The sequence below is a fragment of the Pelodiscus sinensis genome, chromosome 22 (genome assembly GCF_052426305.1).
Source record: "Pelodiscus sinensis isolate ZL-2025 chromosome 22, ASM5242630v1, whole genome shotgun sequence".
Lineage (NCBI taxonomy): Eukaryota > Metazoa > Chordata > Testudines > Trionychidae > Pelodiscus > Pelodiscus sinensis.
Window position 1 is genome coordinate 3,826,471 of NC_143073.1, and position 18,291 is coordinate 3,844,761.

Below are 18,291 nucleotides of genomic sequence, written 5' to 3' on the forward strand. Positions count from 1 at the left end.
TGAGGGCCTGGGTGATTGGGGGAAGTGGCATGTCCCAGGCCTCGGGCTGTGCTGTGGTTTTGGAACGGGAGGCCTTGGCTAGGGCAGCAGCAGGGAGACGCCAGAGCTCAGCAGCCCCCTCCTGGGGCATCGCAAGGGAAGGGAAGGCAGTGGGGGGGCCCCTTCAGTGTCACAGTTGTGGGTTTAGCCTCACTCACAGGCAGCAGCTGGTGCCCTCTGAAGTATGCGGTGGACTCCGTGGGAGGGCTTTGCCCAGTTTAAGTCAAGATGGCGCCAGTGGAGGGGCAGGGCTGGGGGGGTGAACCTCAGACTAAGCCCTGCTCATGCTGTTCCATAGGGAAACTAAGGCACAGAAGCAGGGCTAAGAACAGAACCCAGGCATCCTGACACTCCCCCTGCTCCAGGCCACTTGCCCCGTTGCACCTGGATTCACAAAGCTCCTTTCTCAACCCCTCCAGGTGGTGGAAGACGAGAGGAGTGATCGCGACGAGACGGACAACACGGAGGAGGAGGAGGAGGTGACGAAGAACGGGCCCCTTTCCAACGGGCACCCCGTCCTAAACAACAACCACCGGAAAACCGACTGATTTCAGGCGCATGCGGACGTGGCGTCAGCGTGCTGCCCGGTCCCACCACCGCAGGCGTGAGCTGAGAGAGCCAAACTTTGAGAACTTCAGCTTCCACCCTGCCGCCAACCATAGTACAAGGGTCTCCTGCCTGTCCCCTAGAAATAGTTACTCCCCCTCTTCTCTCCTCAGAAGGGATCTAGTGGAAATAGCTGACCCAGCTAGGGGGGAGCCTAGAGGAACGGACCCTGCAGTGCCAGCACCACCCCTCCACGTGTGCTTAGAATGCGCCATTCTTCCTTGTCACTGCAGATGGAAATGTGCCAACCTTGGGAGAGGGAGGGGTGGTAGCTCTTTGTACCACCAGACAGTAGTGTCCTTTCTCTCTCCTCACCCAGCTGCCTTAAAACCAACCGGGGAGGCAAGGATTCCCTTCTCCAAGGCTAGCAGGCCCTGTCTCCGAACTAGAGCAGTACGGTGGAAGCCTTTGTGCCGGCAGCCATTGCTGCAGGGGGGAGGGGGGCAGGTTGCTCTCATGGTGGTTTGGTTTGGTTTGGTTTTTCACACACATGCAGAAGGCTGGTGCCAGTTCCTTCCCAGGCTGTTCTTGGCGAGGCACGGTTTCACGGCCTCCTTAGTTGCTCTTTTCCTCTGGAGTTTCCAGAAAGGAATCCCCTAGCTGTGTTGCTGGTGGAAATAACACACACAGCTGAACTCGGTTGTCTCCTGTGTCCTCTGAGGCCTTGGGGGCAATTGCAAAGACTCGCTTGTTCTCCCTTGTTGTCAGTTGTTGGGTTTTTTAAATGACTGCAAGGCCTCCCCGGCCACCTGTTTAGCTGCAGTGAGGGAATCAAATCTTAGGGAAGCCAGAGCCCACCCTGTCAGTCCCAGCTCTGCAGCTTCGCTAGTCTGAGCCTGTGCAGGCCCTCGGGGGAGCCCAAAGGTGTTCAGGGGCTAAGATGATTACTGGCTCCCACTGTGAAGGGGGCCTCGTTTTGAAAGAAGCCCCTGGTTCACATCTTGGCTTTACTTGCCACAGCCAGCGAACAGCGGTCAGTGCTCTGGCGGCTGGCTCCCCGGCAAGCAAAGGGCTGGGAGGAGCTAAGTCCCTGGCTTGTGCTAGGGCGCGTGAATAAAGAGCAGCCCTAGTGACCTTGTGCTGTTTACAGCTCTCCACCCCAGTGACAGACCTGGGCATCAGGTGCCATTTGTTATCCCAGGGGAGAGGCTAAAGGAAGTAGCTGAATGTCTGAGTATTAATGGCTGATTTATTAGACAACACTATTGAGTATTTGCTGGAAGGAAGCTGGGCATCGGAAGACACTACCTAATCCCTATTTCAGCAAGGACTGAACACATCCCATTGTTTTGCGCTATAAAAATTGGTTCTGACCAGCTTTAATGATCTATTCCATGTCCCTTTTTTTTACACTCTCGGTGTACAGACATTTTCTCCTCCTCCCTGGTTATAGATGGACAAATGAATCAAACTTATTTTTTTCTATTTATTTTTTTAAAGCTAGGACTAAGTACAAAAAGGAACTGGACCACAGAGAGTCTCACGTCAAAACCAATTCGGGGGGGGCTGACATGCTGCAGGCAATAAAACTTTCCAGGCTAGACAGGGGTTGGAGACAAGGACCATTAACCTAACTTCAGACCAAAATGTTGTTTTTTAAAAGTTAAAATTTATTAAAAGTTAAAACTAAAACTTCTGTACAACCAGGCCTCTCGTTTTCTGTTGAAGGGTTGTGTTGTGTCTGGGGGGGGGGGGGGGGGCGTGGGCGCGCTTGGGTCAGTACAAAACATGCAACAGCTTTCCTAGCAGCTCTGGCTTATGCTAGGTGTGGTTTTCATGAGAGTAGCCTTGAGTGGTAGCCCTGGTCACTGTGAGCCTCCCCAGGCTAGCACAGATCAGCCTGCCTTTAAGGCCTTGCCAGGTTTTCAAGTGAGCTGGGCCTGCTAGAAATCTGGATCCCCCCCTCACCCACTGGGCAGTGTAGGGAGCATTTCAAAGTCTGGCCTTTATTTGGAATGCTTGGGGGGAGCCAAGCCCTGAGGGTGGGCGCTGCATGTGTGGAAAGGCATCAGAATGCCACATGCTTCCTCCTGCCCTATTTTAACCACAGTTGGCCTCCCTGTCCTAGAAAAGCCGCCTGCTGCAGCACTGAGACTACACTTGAAACATGGGGGGGCTATTGCCAGCCTGGGGGAGAGAAGCTGCTGATTTGACTATTAATAGCACTCGTCCATTAGCGTGGCTGGATGGCAGAGGCACGGAGCAGAGGAGCTCTTAGCTGTCCTAGGAAAGGTAATTACTGTAAAACACTTCACCAGCCCTGGTCAAATGCTCTTCCTCCATTAGCAAGGGTGGAGCTCCGACAGCTCGTAGCTCTTGGCCCCCTTTGCTGATCGAGGGCACCTCAGTGCCCATGCCCCACTTATGCTTTTGACTCACTCCTGCTTTTTCCAGCTTGGCATCTCCCCCAGGGGCATGCGTCACGCTGGGCTAGACCAATAGGCTAGCTGGCCCACTGTCCTGTCTTCCAGCTGTGGCCAGTGCCCTAGAGGGAATCAAGTGGTTTATCCTGTGGCCCATTCCCAGCTTCTGGCCAACATGCTGGCTGGCTGGGAAGAGACACACAGCACAGCAGCTTTGCTCTACCTCCCTTAAGCTCTGCTCACCTGCTGCTGGCCCTTCAAACCTAATGAGCAGGTCAAAGTAGACAGGTTGTGTGTTTACACAGCTGCTAAAACTTACCCTGGCCAGCAGCCCCTGCCCTCAGAGTGAGACAGGATTTTACCCATTTAGATATCCCACACTGAAGGGCATTTTAGGAGGGGAGATCCATTTGAACTGACACTTTGTTCTGTATCTCTAGGCAGCCAGGGCCCATAAAACCTCCTCTGCTTGAACACACTGATGCCAAGGCCAATGTGGCTACAAAGGGCAGCAGCCGCTTGGCGGAGCGAAATCAGAGGAGTTGCTCCTGCCTGCTTTGCCTTTATCATCCGCGGTTGGCACTGCCGTGAGAACGGGCTTTGGAAGTGCCTGCAGGACCCCTGTTTCTTCACTAACAAGGGAGTCCTCTCAAGGGTCTGGGTTGTAGGCAAAGTCCCACAGGCTGACTCCATGCCCCCCTGCACAGAAGTAGAACACTAGAGCCCCGCTATGGAGAGCGCTCAGACAAATGGACCGATCCCAAAAGCAGGCCATGTTCACACGCTGCTCCATGGTGGGAGGGGGGTTTATTTTTGGGTGACTTTAAGAAAAGCACATTACTGCTTTCAACAGCAGCCAGGCTTTTTACAACACAAAAGTCCAAGGAGGACAGACCCCTTAACTCACAGCTCTTCTGGTGTAACCCAGCCTTGGTCCACACACAATGCCCCAGTGAAACCCCAAGCAGGCCCATCGTGGATCTTCCAACCCTTGGGCCTCTGCAATGCTTCATTTAATTGAAATGCTGACAGGCACCAACGCAAATGGTGGAGGCCTAGTTCTTTGGGTGGGAGACTGACAGTGGCAGACTTGCCTTTAGAGGAACAGGCGATGCTGGCAGCTGACAAAAGCAGGACCCTGCTGTGCTGGCTGCCTAGCAGGTGTCACACTTGCACCGCATGGTTGTCAGGACAGTGGTTCCAAGTCTCTCTCAGCTCTGAGCCACCCAATCAAAGCAGAGACCTACAGCTTGCTGGGACCATGGCCATCAGTCAGTCCCACATGCACAACCCAGCTCCTCCTTGTCAGCTGGGCACGGGTGTGGTCCTTGTACCATCAGGCATCTCGTCAAGTGAGCTGGACAACTGCAACCTGCTGTACCCAGCTTTGGAACAGCTACTCTTACACCTAAACACAGTGTGTAATGACAAACAGCTGAGACGCAACAGGGTACGTCACCCTCACAGACAAAGGGTTGTGCGGGGGGAGGGGGAAGGCTTATGGTTGAGAATCAACCTTTTCCTGGCTCAGAACAACCGGCGTCCAGGGGGGCCAACAGGCAGTGGCACGGTTACAGCAGCCGGCCTCGGCATTCAATCGCCCCACAGCAGCACAGCAGCTCCTTGCCCTCCACGCTGCCCACCTCGTAGTTATAATCCCAGGTGAGCTCAGTCCCAGCCCGGATCCGCCTGGGAAGGAAGGGAGGTGCCCAGGTTACTTAGGGAGCAGAAGGGGACACAGTGACCCGACGGGAGATTTGGGTGGTCCCGAGAATGCACATGCATCTTGGCCACATGACAGGGCAACGCTTGTGCCTGCTCAAGGACAAGATCCGTGCCTGGGCTGCGCCCCCAGGGCAGAGGAGTATTGCAGAAGCAGCCTGCTCAACAGAAGAGGTGGGGGGGGGGGGGGGGGGGGGAGGCAGCACAGCCAGCACCTACGGCCTGGAAACATTTCTCTGCTACCACGAGAACGCCGCAGCTTTTTGGGCAGCCTCCAGCAAGCCAAGGCTGGTCCAATACATTGTTACAGGATCCAGAGGAAGTACAGTCTAGCGGTTAGAGCCCTAGCCTGGCACTCAAGAGACCAGGCTTCAATTCTCAGTTCTACCACAGACAGCAATCCGGGCTTCAGGCCTCCTCAGCACCAAGCCCGTAAGAGCCCCCTGCTGCCTCAAACGACCGGGACGGAGGCCGCACCGGTTCTGGAGAGAGGAAGCGTCAGCCCGCGAGAGCGACAATGTCCCCATTTCATTAACGCCCTTCCCCAGAAGAGCTGAGAACGTGCAGCTGCCAGTTACTTGGGACCCCAAGGGGCTGGCTTTGCTCCGACTCCCAAAGGCAGCCGGGGGCCTGTGTCTTTGACAGTCTCTCCACCGGCCCAAGCCCGTAAGCAGCCAGGGATGGAGCTGGGAAGAGACCCCAGCAGCCCCGACTCCCCCACCCCGGCTCTCGTCGCAAGACCACGTTAGAATCCCCCTGGCGCAAACCACTAACAACGCGCCTGAAGGGGCTTGGCCTCCCCGTGACCTTTTGAAGCACCCGAACCCTCAGGGACGAGAAAGCCAGGAGCGTGGCCGGTCGCAGGCCCGGGCGTCACTTACTTGCTGGCGAAGAAGGCGACCCAAGGGAACCGGAGATCGTGAGTGTCCACAAAGACGTTCTGCACAAACAGGTTGGGGCTGCAGCTATGCTGTGAAGGGACAAGAGAGGCGAACTGATGAGCAGGCGGCGGGTTGCAGTGTTTGTAACAATGATCTTACTCATTAAGCCCTGGAAATCCGATTGAAGCCCATTGAAATAGGGGCTACGCTGCCTTACTCCGGGTAGGACGTGGGGCTTCCACAGAACCTTCTGTCTTGTCTACTATCTGAGCGCGTCTTGGGGCTGCCTGCCCACCTGTTTGTTCAAGAATTGCTCCAAGGTAAGAGCTGGGACCACTGCATCTGGCATTCAGTGTGTTCTCATCACAACAAAGCAACCGAGGGGCTGGGTTGTGCCAGGACACTGGGATGTGCCCAGAATGGGATTGTTTCTCAGAAAAAAAGGAAAGGGAGGAAGCCGCTAGCAGGGAAGGTTATACTGTAGAATGACCACAGGGGGGCAGCAGGGAGCAGGGCTGGGGAAAGGGACGACTCTCCCATACGTTTCAGGGAGTTTGTGTTTTTGTCATTGTCGGCCGGCCAGCTAGGGAACATGCCCCCCTCCTCTGGCGGTGCCAACTGCAGCGGCCATGGAGAGGCGCTTCTCACCTGGCTGCAAGCTGCTGCGGTGACAGAGCTGGGGTTGTCCTCTCTCCCCGGGGCAACCTGCATCCTGAGCCCCTCTGCCCCGGCCCCACCCCAGAGCAACGATTCAAACGAAGAAAAATGTCAGTGAAGGACCTGGGCAATGGCAGGTAAACCCTCTGGTGAGATAGAAAGAGCCTGGTTTGCAGACTGCCCCACGTGGCATCTGTCTTCAATGCTTGCGTTTCCACCCTGCCCCCTCCGCCCCATGCGCGACGTCGGGCGCAAACGCAGCATCTCCCCTCCTCGCTAGGCTAGTCCGGAGCCACGCGCAGGGGACAAACCCAATCCAACGCAGACAAGCTGCAGGTTAACAGTGGCCCACAAGTCAGATACACAGGGCTGGAAGGAGTCTGGAGAGCTCAAGTCCAGGCCCCTGCACTGGGACAGCTCAGTAACAGACCCCCCCCCCTCCCCCCGAACTCAGAGCTGTCCCGAGTGGATGGGTGTTGACTTACAGCCACCAGACCCAGCAATGACTGGCCCTCATCTGATGGTGACAACAAGGGCAGGGCTGATGTTCAGAGGACAGCACTTGCATTGGGGCTAGACCTGGACCCACAGGAGTCCAGGGGCCCAGCAATACAGTTGGCCAAGGAGGATGGGGGGAGGGGGATGCTGCTCCTGGAAGGGGAGAGCCTTGGACTAGCCTGCTCCTGCCAGGCCTTCAGCACCGCCCTAGGCTTTGGGAGTGATTTAAAGGGCCCAGGAGCAGTGAGGGCCAGGAGCCCCCGCCCCCTTTGAATCACCAGGCCCCAGGGAAGTTGCCCTGTGCCCCACCTACTGGCGGGCCTGTACCCAAGAGCAGTGAGGCTCCTGGGTAGGGTCTGCTTGAAATCGAACAGAAGCCGAATCCCAGGCGGCGCAGCGGATGCCTCTGGAGGACGCACGGAGCCAGCGAAAGGAAACTCACGTTCAGGTAGCGGCCCAGGTTCCCCTCGAGTTTGGCGTCGATGATGTAGCAGGACTCTTCGCCGTCATAGAACTGACGGGTGTTCCTGCGCACCAGCATGTTCTCCCCCTTGTCGGCGGATGCCATATTGGTCGATTTGATGGCGATCCCGTGAGTCGATTTGAGGGCAAACCCTCGTGTGGATTTCACTGCCACTTGCCTTTTGACAGGGCCTGCCAGAACAGAGAAATCGTCATGGCCCCACTTCCTCCCACATCCTGAGAGAGGTTTACGGTGGTGACGAGCTTTGACCCCTGCTCAGTACCAGTGAGTCCCCAAAAAATCCTCTTTTTTCAGGATCTGAGGCCTAAAGTTGTCAATGGTGGCTAGTTAGTTTGGGGGCCCACTGTGAGATACCTTAAGGAGGGCCTGGTTTTCAGGAAGGGGCTGAGCACCAGCATCTGAACTCAGGTCCCTTAAAAAAAGAGTCTTGAGTTGGGCACCCAAAACTAATCACTTTTGAGAAACTTGACGCCTCAATCTCATTAGAATTTAGCCTAGTCAGTTGCACGGGGATCAGTTCGTAACAGGTAGATACGGCTCTTCCACTCAGGGCACCAGACACATTCATCATGTTCACCACTCCCTGTCCAATCCCATTATCCCACCACCGGCTGCCGCAGCTGCCCCTACCTAGGCCGGAAGAGGAATTCTTTTTATCCTCAACATCCTCTTCCTCAGAGCCAGAGGAAATGGTCTGGATGTCGTCACTGTCGTTTGCATTGCCCTGCGCTTGTCCTGCTGCCGGCTGCCCGTTGTCCCCCTCGCTGTCCGTGCTACTCGACAGCGTCAGCACATCCTGGAAACATGCACATGTAACAGTGGCTCAGACGCGACGCGATACAGGCTGAAAGCATCCTTTTTACCCTCTCCACAACGCTGCTAACGCGGCTGGGAGCATTCGTCTACCAATCTGACACGGTTACCCTGGGCTTGAACAGAGACATTAACTGTGTGTCGCGCTCTAAAGCCAGGTTTTTGCTGTTTATACAACTCTTGGTTTGTTATTTCCACTCCGACTCATCTGATGAAGTGGGCTTAACCCACAAAAGCTCTTGATTCTCTATATATTTGTTAGTTTCTTAAGTGCCAGAAGACTTCCCCTTCATGAGTGTTAACACTTCCCTTTCTCCATGGAGCCAAGTTAAAAGATTGTGTCTTTCTATAAAACCCTTTGGCAGCTATTCACTAAAGCTTACGATACTCGTGGGAAGCCATTTTAAATGCACATGGAAAAGGCAGAGCCAGACTCCAGGAACCCGGCTACACAGGCCTAACGACAATCACGCGTGTTTTCTATAGCCCCTTTTGGTTTGAAGACTCTTTGGCCAGCAAGGATTTTAGCCACTGACATGTGCTGCCCCCTCTGTGGTGGTGCGTGACAGCCGACAGCACAAAGCTGCATGACTGTCCATGGTTTATTACATGGGAAAAGTTGAAACTGCAAGAGAAATTTTGAGAGGCTGGTTCGTAACTCCCAGGTGGAATTTGACCAGCCTGCTAGGAGACTGCACCCTTCACCCTGCGGAGTGAAACAAGATCTTTCATGCCCACTAACTTTGGTTTAATCCACTAGCACAACGGCAGCCAGGCCTGGTTGGTTTGGCTGCAGGGCTCCCTGTACACTGAGCGTTTGGGCGCCCACCCAGGAGAGTCCAGTGCCACCCAGCTGATTAGCAGCGCGCCCACAGCCAGCTGCGTGTGTTCCCACTGGTGGTGCACATCCGCACGTGCCTCACACACAACAAAATCTTTTCTGCACATGGATGGAAAAAATTAGAGGGGAACTTTGGCGAGCTGCCTGCTTGACGTCTGCAATTTGGAGTTAATGATGCAGGAAGTGTTCTAACCCCAAATTCGGTGCCCAACGTTGTACGAAATACACGACACGCAGAGCCAAGGATCACAGTAGCCTGCCCAGCCGGGAGTGAACGATCTCTTACAATAAGAAAGAGCGTGAGTGCCAAGATCCAGCAACGCCAATCCATGCTCGTGGGGAATTTACAGGAGATCAGCCACATGGGACGGGTCTAATCAGATCCCAGCAGATGCTCAGTGATCTAGGGGAAGGTAGGAGGATACCTACTGTCCCTGTGCATGTGCCTGGGGCAAGTCTTTCTTGACACTAGCATGGGGTTCAGATAGCTCCCAGATCAAGGAAGAGTCTCCGCAGCAGTCCCTCTGCCCTTTAAACCATACCCAAGTCATTACAGCTGCTTTCCCATAGCGAGACGGAGCCTTCAAACCCCACACGTGCCTGAGCAAACCCTGGGAAGCCGCAGCCCCAAGGAACTAGCAACTATAACCCACGGGCCGGGGGGTGGCCCTTAGTCAGGTCAGCGCGCGCGAAGGACTGGAGGGACAGAGAGCCTCAATGCAAAACGGAAGCCGCACGCGGCACAGGCCCGTCTGCGAAGATCTCAAAGCCTCAAAGCCCAATTCTCACATCAGTCGCTTGTTGTGGAGGAGCCAAAAGCCTTCTGCTCTGATGCACGGTCGTCTTGCTGGGTGGCCTCCGGATCCCCTCCAGTTTCATGGGGCTTGGATTGTAGCCATACACCTTGCCTGTCTCGGGTGCCCTGGGAGCCAAGAACACAAACAAGTCACCCAGGCCGCTTCCTAGCCATCTCCCCCGCCTGCCCTGGGGCTACTCCGAACCTAATGGCAGCACCCCGATCGCAAGGGCTTCCGGCAGCTGGAGCAGGCAGGAGACGGCCATGCCCAACTAACCTGCTAATCCTGCCAGTCCTGTTCCACGGTCTAACCTAACGGGTTCACCAGCCTCCATAGTAATGCTGCAGTTTTCCCCGCCCCCTCTGACGCGCAGCTGGTTTCTCCCTCGCGCTTGTATCTGACGGGGCAGCTCCTCTGAGATTCCCCACTGGCTGGCCACACAGGATAGCTTTAAACTACGTGGAAGGCCACCCATCCCCCACAGCAACCGGGCAATACCAGGCACCCAGAGCGCTCTGGCAAGCGGCCATGTTTCACTCGACTGTTCCAACACTTACATCGAATGCTTGCTTGGCTCTTCAGGTTCCTACAAAGGGGAAAAGGTCAGAATTACACTTGAGTGGCAGGGGCAGGACGTCCACTGGCCCGGATCAGCACGGCTTTGGGCCTTGAATGCTGCCAAGCCCCTGGCGGGTCGGATGTGAGCACGAGGGTAGGAAGGAGGATCTCGGCCTGGGACTAACGCCTGGGTTCTATCCCTGGCTCGGTCACGACCTCTCTGCTTGGCACGTCACCAGCTCCCTCTGCGCCTCTGGTTTCCCATCCCTGCAGCAGGGAGAACGCGTCCCTACCTGACCAATACCCTGGCGGCAGCACAAAATCGAATAGTCTAGCTCAGCCGTCACCAGCCAGCAGGTCAGGATCTACCGGTAGATCTTGGCGCCTCTGACGGGTTCCTGACTAGCTGGGCCAAGAAGCTACCAAGTGCCGGCTCTTCAGCTGCCCTTCCCTGTACTGCTGCACATCGCCTGCCCTTTGCCTTGGAGCGGCCCCTTCCCGGGTACAGAGCAGGGAAGGGAGAGGAGGAACGCGGATGTCAGGGTGCCCCCCCCACTCTGTATTCTATCTCCACAGAATGGGGGGGCCGTGGGATGGAGTTTGCTGGTTGCTTTGGAGTTGTGCAGGGCTAAAGCAGAAGAGAACCTGCCTTAGCCACCCCCCACCCCCCAGGAGCTGCCTGAGGTAAGCAGTGTCCAGCTCCAATCCCCTGCCCCAGTTACGTCCCCCCCATCCCCCACAAAGCCTCTGCTCTAGCTCTGAGCCCCCTGGATCCAAACGCCCTTACAGGGCCTGTACCCTCCTGCACCCCAACTCCCTGACCCAGGCTCAGCTCAGAGCCCCCCTCACTCCAAATCCCTTAGCCCAAGACCAGAGCCTGCGCCCCAGCCCTCTGCCCCTGCCCGGTGAAAGGAAGGGAGCATGGGGGAGGGCAGGAGGACGGAGTGAGCAGGGGCAGGGCCTTGGAGCGGGGCCAGGGTGTTGGCATTTGAGGTAGATCCTGGATTGCACTTAAATTCAACCAATGATCTTGTGCTTCAACAGGCTGGAGACCCCTGGTCTAGCGGGACAGTCTGGGATCCACGAACGCTACAGCAGCCCTGCCAGGATCAGCACCCTTGGCCAGGCCTTCCCCAGCTCTGCGCCACACCCACGGCTTTCCCAGGGATGGGGAAGGCCATTAACTTACAGCACCATCCCAACAGCCTCGCTTACCTCCTTCCTCTGCGCCTTTGAGTCTGTCTCCAAGCCAAAGGCCTCCTTGCCCCCCAGCCCAGACGCACTAGGCTTCTCTCGGCCGCCCAGGACGTCCCCTTTGCCTGCCCTGGCCTCGCTGGCCTCGCTGGCCTTGAACGAGGAGGCGCTGTCGTTGTCCTGGAAGCTGTCCGACATGCTGTTGGAGCTCAGCCAGGAGGCCACTTTGTTTTTGGAGGTCTCCTCGGACATGGGCGGCTTGCAGGCCGTGGTCACAACCACCTCGTCATGGCTGATCTGCCGGGTGAGGCCGGAGTCCTTGGAGGCCGTCTCCGACAGGCCGTTCTCCTTCTGGCCCCTGGTCTGCCGGCGGGTGGCGTAGCTGCGCCACACCGAGCTGGTGCTGAAATCCTCGTCCTTGCAGAAGTTGTCGTCGGAGCTGTCCTCGTTGGACTCCTCCTGCTCCTCGCTGCCTGTGTTCTCCTCGTCCTCGTCCTTCAGGTCCACGCCGCTGCTGTCGGAGGAGCACTTGGCGTCGCTCTCGTAGCCCTCCTTGAAGTTCTCCACGCTCTCGATGTGATCCAGATTGGCGAAGTACTCGTCCCCCATCTCCAGCCCCTCTTTGTCGGCAAAGTCGTCCGTGAGGATTTTCCCTGGAAAGTGAGCGGGCCGTGAGCTGGAGGAGGAGGCTTAACCCCTTCAAGAATTCAAAAGCACCCAACCCCCACAGGCCTGTGGCTAAGACAAGCAGGCACACCTGAGCTGAGCCCAGCTGACCTGTAGATCATGGAGCAGGAAGTAGAACAGTGCCTCAGACCAGTGCTGAGTTTTCAACTAAAGCTATTTTTCAATGGAAAATTGGCATTGGACTCCACCTTTTTAAGTGGGAAAGGGTCTGGTTTTCATGGAAAAACACAACTTTTTGTTGAAAAGCCAGATGCCAGAAAATGGGTGGAGGGAAGGGAGCGGGGAGGAGGAACTCTGAAATGCCACCATAGGGCCTCATGGGAGTTGTAGTTCCAGACCTTCAGGCTCCCATTCTCCTCTATGTGCTGGGATCCCCAGAGGGACTGCATCTCCCACAATGCAAATGAGCACGAGGAGAGTCTATGGTGCATCATGGGATACACAGTACAGCCAGGAGGTCCAGCCCATAGAGGACGAGGCCGCTGAGGCAGCATTTCCCATTAGTCCCACTGCTGTGCTTCCCCAAACTGTAGAGCCAGCAGGGAGACCCTGGCCCTGTTTTAGCCCTTTCTGGTTTTTTATTGCTGCATTTTAATGACGGCACGACAGCCCCACCCAGCTGGGGACTCTTGGAAGAGGGGTTCCCGGCATCTCCCACACTTTGCTTGGGGAAAAGGGGGGACTGATTAGCCAGTGCCCAGTCTCTGTACTACCTATGGTATCTGGACTCATGCGGGCCAAGAACTCAAGTTTGTGTAATAACCTAGCACTGAGGCAGCATCAAGGTTAAGAAACCAAAGCACTCAGCTACTGGCAACCCAGTGCTAGACTGTGAAAACCATCAGGAAGCCGGTCGATACATATGCACCAAGCTAATGAATTGGGGATGCAAGGAAACCTTCACGCCTGAGGAGTGCTTCACTTCTCAGCACTGGCATTGAAGTCACTGCAGATTCTGTACTTCCTTGTTTCCAGGGAAATAACTGGCCTTCAAAAGGTTGGGAAAGTAAAGTTTAACAGGCATGCAGGAAGGTCTGTGACAATTCTGTCCCTATTGTAAGTTTTGGAAAAACAAACCCTAGATGACCGTGTCATTTTAAATAAATACTTGTTTTGTGTAAGGAAGGGTAAGAACATAAGAATGGCCATCCTGGGTCTGATCAATGGTCCATCTAGCCCAGTATTCAGTCTTCCAACAGTGGCCAGTGCCAGATGCTCCAGAGGGAGTGAACAGAACACGGAATCATCAAGTGATCCCTCCCCTGTCACCGTTTCTAGCCTCAGATAAAGAGAGGCTAGGGACACCATTCCTACCCATCTTGCCTAATAGCCCTTGATGGATGGGTCCTCCATAAATTTATCTAGGTTGTTTTTTAGCCCTGTCAAAGTCCTGGTCTTCACAACATCCTCTGGCAAGGAGTTCCACAGGTTGACTCTGCTCTGCATGAAGAAAAACTTCCTTTTGTTTGTTTTAAACCTGCTGCCTATTAAAAGTAGTTTAGTATTTGATTTATGTGACTGATAGGGACAGCAGCACAGTTTAGCAGGAGCAGATCTGTGCTAGTGGTGCCCTATTTTAACCAAAGGATTTCCAGAAGGATCGTCAGTAACACCAAAGAATGGCAGATGTACCTGCATAAATGCAGACGAAAGAGCCCTTGGCAATATCATCAAGGCAGCGGATTCCCCAGCCTTTGTTCTGAGTCTTGAACAGCTGGAGTCTGACCTGGAGTCCATGTTGTACCAAGCGATTGGTGCACATGTTCATGTTGCATTTGCATCTCTTGTTACATTCATAGACTCTGGGAAAGGGAAAGTTGATGGTTATCCCTGCAAGTGTCAGAGACCAGACTGACCTCTCTCTCAAAAACACGCCCCAGCCACCCACCCCTCACCAGAGCTGAGGCTAGAACAGCCATTATGCATTCTCGCCATTTATCTGATTTGCATTTGAATCTTGCCATGTTACTAGAGGGCAGATAGCGTCAGTAACACTTGTTACAGAGAGACTGAAAAGTCATGAGGCCAGTTTGCACAGCTGAAGGGCACTGGACCGACCGTTTTTAGGGGCAGAGGTGCACAGAAGAACAGACACAATCCTGCCACTGAGGGGAAACCAGGCCAAAGTAAGTTGCTTGTCATGAAGTGAGTGATTTCTAACTATGTATTTGGGGAGGGAGAGGAGAGATTTGACAGGCCATGTAATAAAGCTGGACAGTGATAGAATGAAATCATGCATAAATACTTTGGTATTAGTAACAGGATCAAATCAGCAGTATATTGAAAATTCAGGGACAGCATTATTATAGAATCATAGAATAATAGGACTGGAAGGGACCTCGAGAGGTCATCGAGTCCAGCCCCCCGCCTTCAAGGCAGGGCCAAGCTCCATCTACACCATCCCTTATTATAAAAATAAGCCTTAACGGTAGTGGACCGCCAAGTCAACTCTTCTACTGTGCCCACCATCACTAGGGATGCGAAATCCCGTTTAAATGGTTAACCAGTTCAACACTATGTTTAACCAGCTAAGCAATTAAACGGGGGAGGATTGCTCCAGCAGGATTGCCAGGCTGGGAGCCAGTCACTGATCCTGCATGGGGCCCGACGGAGCTGGCCATGGGGTGAGGGTGGGGCGCTGCTCCAGCGTGCCAGGTAATCAGTTAACTATTCACATTCCTAATCATCACGGTCCTTCGGTGTCTTCCAGTAGAGCAGTAAGCAAAGTGACAGTCACAACTACCACTGACTGCACTCAGGCTAGGTCTACACTGCCGGCTTTTGCCAGCAGAGAGAATGCAAATGAAGTGCGACAAAATGCTAATCAGCAAAAGCCAGCAGTGTAGACAAAGCCTCCGTGTTCAGCCACACCTCAGTTCTGCAGGGTCTCAAGCAACCAGCGCGCTGCGGTCGAGTGCCTCAGAAGTTGAACCCTTCCCAGCTGCCATGTCTCGGACCAATCTGTCATGGAGCCTTAGTCATGCTTTGGGCTTGGACAGTCTGATCATCACAGGTGCTCCAAGTGCTTTATAGCGGATTTCGTTTTGCAACAACCCATGAAAGGAAACTTCCCAGAGGGATTTTCTGCATGCCTAGGTCAAAGTCAATGAAGCCTGTGCCTCAGTTTCCCCATCTGTACACTAGGAAAGATGCAGTGCCCTATGTGTGGGGTTGTGATTTTTGCTGAGAATAACTACAGGCAAACTGTGAGGGACTTGGGTCAGAAGCGTCTGGTTAAACCACAGGACCCAGCGGAGGAGCCAGGACTAGAACGAGGGGGATCTGAGGCATATACCTAGCTCTCCAATCCCTTGGCAGATTGACCACCTTGGCCTCAGAAATCTCTCTGAACGGAAGCCCGATGCCACGCTACTCACCCTGTCGGGAGGCATTCCTCCAGCCTCTTGTGCTGGTAGCCAGCGTTGGGGTTGATCTGCCCGCCGGGGGTGCAGCCTGTTGCTTGGACTGTCAGCTGATGGCAGGCACATTTAGATCTAAAGGCGCAAAACCCCCACCCACAGATTTATTTGGCACAGTGTTCACAAGAGAAGTGAGACCTTTCAAGCCCTTGCTCGCTCACAAGTACGTGGCACGGGGACTTCCTGCCACCAGCTGGACTCTCAGTACAGGGTCACTTTGAGACCCCCTCCACTCTGATGGCAGGTGACCTTCAAAACTCTGGCCGAGATACAGGCACAGACGCCTTTTACCCCAAACAACTGTAAGATTGCTTCCCCAAGGGAGCAGTGGGCGCAGGACTCGCGCCAAGCACAATCCTGAGGCAAGTAAATCGGTGCAGAGAGGATCAGAGCCATAGTCTGAGACTGCAGAAGAAATCAGAACCACCAAAATGCTATTGTGGGCTGGAATATGGGAACCCCGCACTCAAGCGGCCTCTGGCTGCGACCCCTAACCCCCTGCACCCACACAAGGGGAAACAATTTTTGAGAATCGGAGTAAACGTGGATTTTAGAAAACCTGGGAACTGGCTAAGAAACAGGGATGTGGTCTCAGCCTTACGGCAGCCCAACTATCGTAACGCTCTTCCAAGAAAGCATCCCCCTGTTGCTACAGTCAGCTGGGAAGCTCAAGCCAAGCGGGGGTGTGAAAGAGTAACCCAGGCTCATCGGTTAATGCTCACGGTTACACGCAGGCTCCCAGTACACGTGGAGAGCTGGCTTAAAAGCCGGTTCCCAGGGAGACACCTACTCCTCCCCCGTGCTGCTCCCTCTGTATAAGTCGACTCTCCGCATGTACTGGCTCCCACCTGCTCCCCAGTGCTGCTGGCTCTGATATAGAGGCAGCCGTGCATGGAAGAGGAGGAGAAATGGAGGCAGCAGCTGATGAGCTCCAGGAGCCGGCTTAAAAGACAGCTCCCAGCATGCACTGGCTTCCAGGGAGCCGCCTGCCACCCCACGTGAAACCATGTAACCGCTGAAATTTTCAACAGTTACACGATTACTGAATTAGATGTGTTTTAACATCCCTGAAGTCAAGTGCCCTAGAACTGGGGCCACAATGGTCTCTCTGGGTAGATTTGCTTTCTTATCACTCCCCAGATAGAACATGCGACGGAGCCGGGGCTGTTCATGTGGACACACAGAAAGGTCTGTGTGCAAAGCCCTTCCCCAACCCGTGGCCCAGAGATGGGTTGAACCACACACTGCGTTGCCTACTTGTCTCTGCAGCCGTCTTTGCAGTCGCAGCCCACAAGGAACTCCCAGCTGGTGTTGATGTAGACGCCTTTCCCCGGGATGCGCTCCTTGCTATAAGCCACCTGCGGAGGAGGGGTGGTGTCGATCTCATTGACGCAGGACAGCGGCACGTCCTCCTTGCCTTTGGTGATGTCCGCGATGTAGTAGAAGGGCTTGTAGGGCTGGAACTTGCGGTCCACCAGCACGTAGGGGTCTAGGCAGAACATCTCCAGGAAGAGGAAGTCACAGTCCGTCTCGAAGATGTAGCGCTCGATCTCCTGCATGGTGCGCAGGCACAGCCCGCACGGCGTCTTGTAGATGACGTGGAAGCCCATCTTGCGGTTGATGCGGCGGCGGGCAGTCATGCGCCGGAAGTCGTAGAGAAGCGGGATCAGGAGGGGGTTCTTGCTGCGGTATTGGTCGCTCCGGATGGGGCGGACCCGTGACAGGCAGGTGTAGCTGCAGACATGGGGCAAGTAGAAGAGCTTTTCCATTGGGGCCCGGTAGGAAGGCTCGTTGGGCACCCGGTCCATCATGCCGTGGAACGGCTGCACTGCAGCGGTGCCAGGCTGGCCACTGGAGTAGCTTCCACTGCAGAGAGAGACAGCAAGTAAGATACACGGGGGATCCTTCCCCTGGAGAAAAGCAACACTAACAGTTTGATCTGGCACAAAGTCCTCCTTGGCGACACCACAAGACAGTGGGGCTTCCCTGAGGGGCCTGACTGCCCTGAGCAAAAAGCCACAGGGAATAGGGGGGTGATCCTATGGTGGTAGAGGATGGACAAGATTGTCAACTCTATACTGAGAGCTACCTGGCGCATCTCTGGAGAACACTTCCTTCCATTATTAATACTGCCACAGCACTTGAGCGTGCTGGTCCATGCCCAGTGCCTAGCACACAGGAGCCCTGTACAAACAGCACGGGTTCTAATGTAAAATATGCATGAGCCTTGGGAGTCTGCACATGAAAGGCGAAGGAGATGAGCGCTTGCTTACCGATACTGCTGGTTCACCGCGGCTTTTCCCACGGGAGGAGTTTCGCTCAGCACAGGAGAAGCAGGCGAAGAGTGTCCAGACCCCACCGAGCCAGGACGGAAGGACGTGCTTTTCTTGGCCACTTGCTTTCTGGACTGAGCCAGCTGACTTTCGGGGCTTCTATACAAAGGAAGAAGAACGGGGCACGATTTCAAGGCTAGATGCTCACATGAGCAGACAGGATTAACAGATGCCGGCACCTAAAATGCACTCTGAAAATTGGAGATCCCTCCTCCCCTGGCAGAACTCAGCCCACTGCTACCTGTCAGAGACAAACTCAAGCAAAGATTTTCTGCGTGCTGGTAGAATACACCCAACCCAACAGAATACACCAAACAGGTTGAAAACAAAAACCTCCATTTTAATAATGTTGTTGGCATTCAGGGGATTTCTGGGGAACGGGGCGAACCTTTGAGGATA

The 18,291-nt window shown here is 54.7% G+C and overlaps 2 protein-coding genes across 9 annotated transcripts in view; one reads left to right on the forward strand and one right to left on the reverse strand.

The window, feature by feature from the left end:
* The window catches only part of CERS2 (ceramide synthase 2), a 46,803-nt gene extending 44,515 nt beyond the window's left edge, over window positions 1-2,288 (forward strand). For both annotated transcript variants that reach the window (XM_075907473.2, XM_006132049.5), the window contains exon 11: window positions 459-2,288. In XM_075907473.2, the coding sequence (XP_075763588.1) occupies window positions 459-587 (129 nt within the window). In that variant the 3' untranslated portion in view covers window positions 588-2,288. The remainder of the gene's footprint in view (window positions 1-458) is intronic.
* Window positions 2,289-3,780: 1,492 nt separating this feature from the next.
* Window positions 3,781-18,291, reverse strand: part of SETDB1 (SET domain bifurcated histone lysine methyltransferase 1) — a 31,257-nt gene continuing 16,746 nt past the window's right edge. For 6 of the 7 annotated variants that reach the window (XM_075907472.2, XM_075907467.2, XM_075907466.2 and 3 more), the window contains exons 12-22: window positions 17,833-17,991; window positions 16,817-17,425; window positions 15,518-15,634; window positions 13,773-13,942; window positions 11,475-12,106; window positions 10,259-10,287; window positions 9,694-9,826; window positions 7,881-8,046; window positions 7,209-7,420; window positions 5,612-5,700; window positions 3,781-4,697 (exon numbers count right to left, since the gene is read on the reverse strand). In XM_075907472.2, coding sequence (XP_075763587.2) covers window positions 4,580-4,697; window positions 5,612-5,700; window positions 7,209-7,420; window positions 7,881-8,046; window positions 9,694-9,826; window positions 10,259-10,287; window positions 11,475-12,106; window positions 13,773-13,942; window positions 15,518-15,634; window positions 16,817-17,425; window positions 17,833-17,991 — 2,434 coding nt within the window. In that variant the 3' untranslated portion in view covers window positions 3,781-4,579. Of the gene's footprint in view, window positions 4,698-5,611; window positions 5,701-5,770; window positions 6,415-7,208; window positions 7,421-7,880; window positions 8,047-9,693; window positions 9,827-10,258; window positions 10,288-11,474; window positions 12,107-13,772; window positions 13,943-15,517; window positions 15,635-16,816; window positions 17,426-17,832; window positions 17,992-18,291 lie in introns of those variants that run through there. The other variant, XM_075907468.2, reaches the window with a different exon arrangement.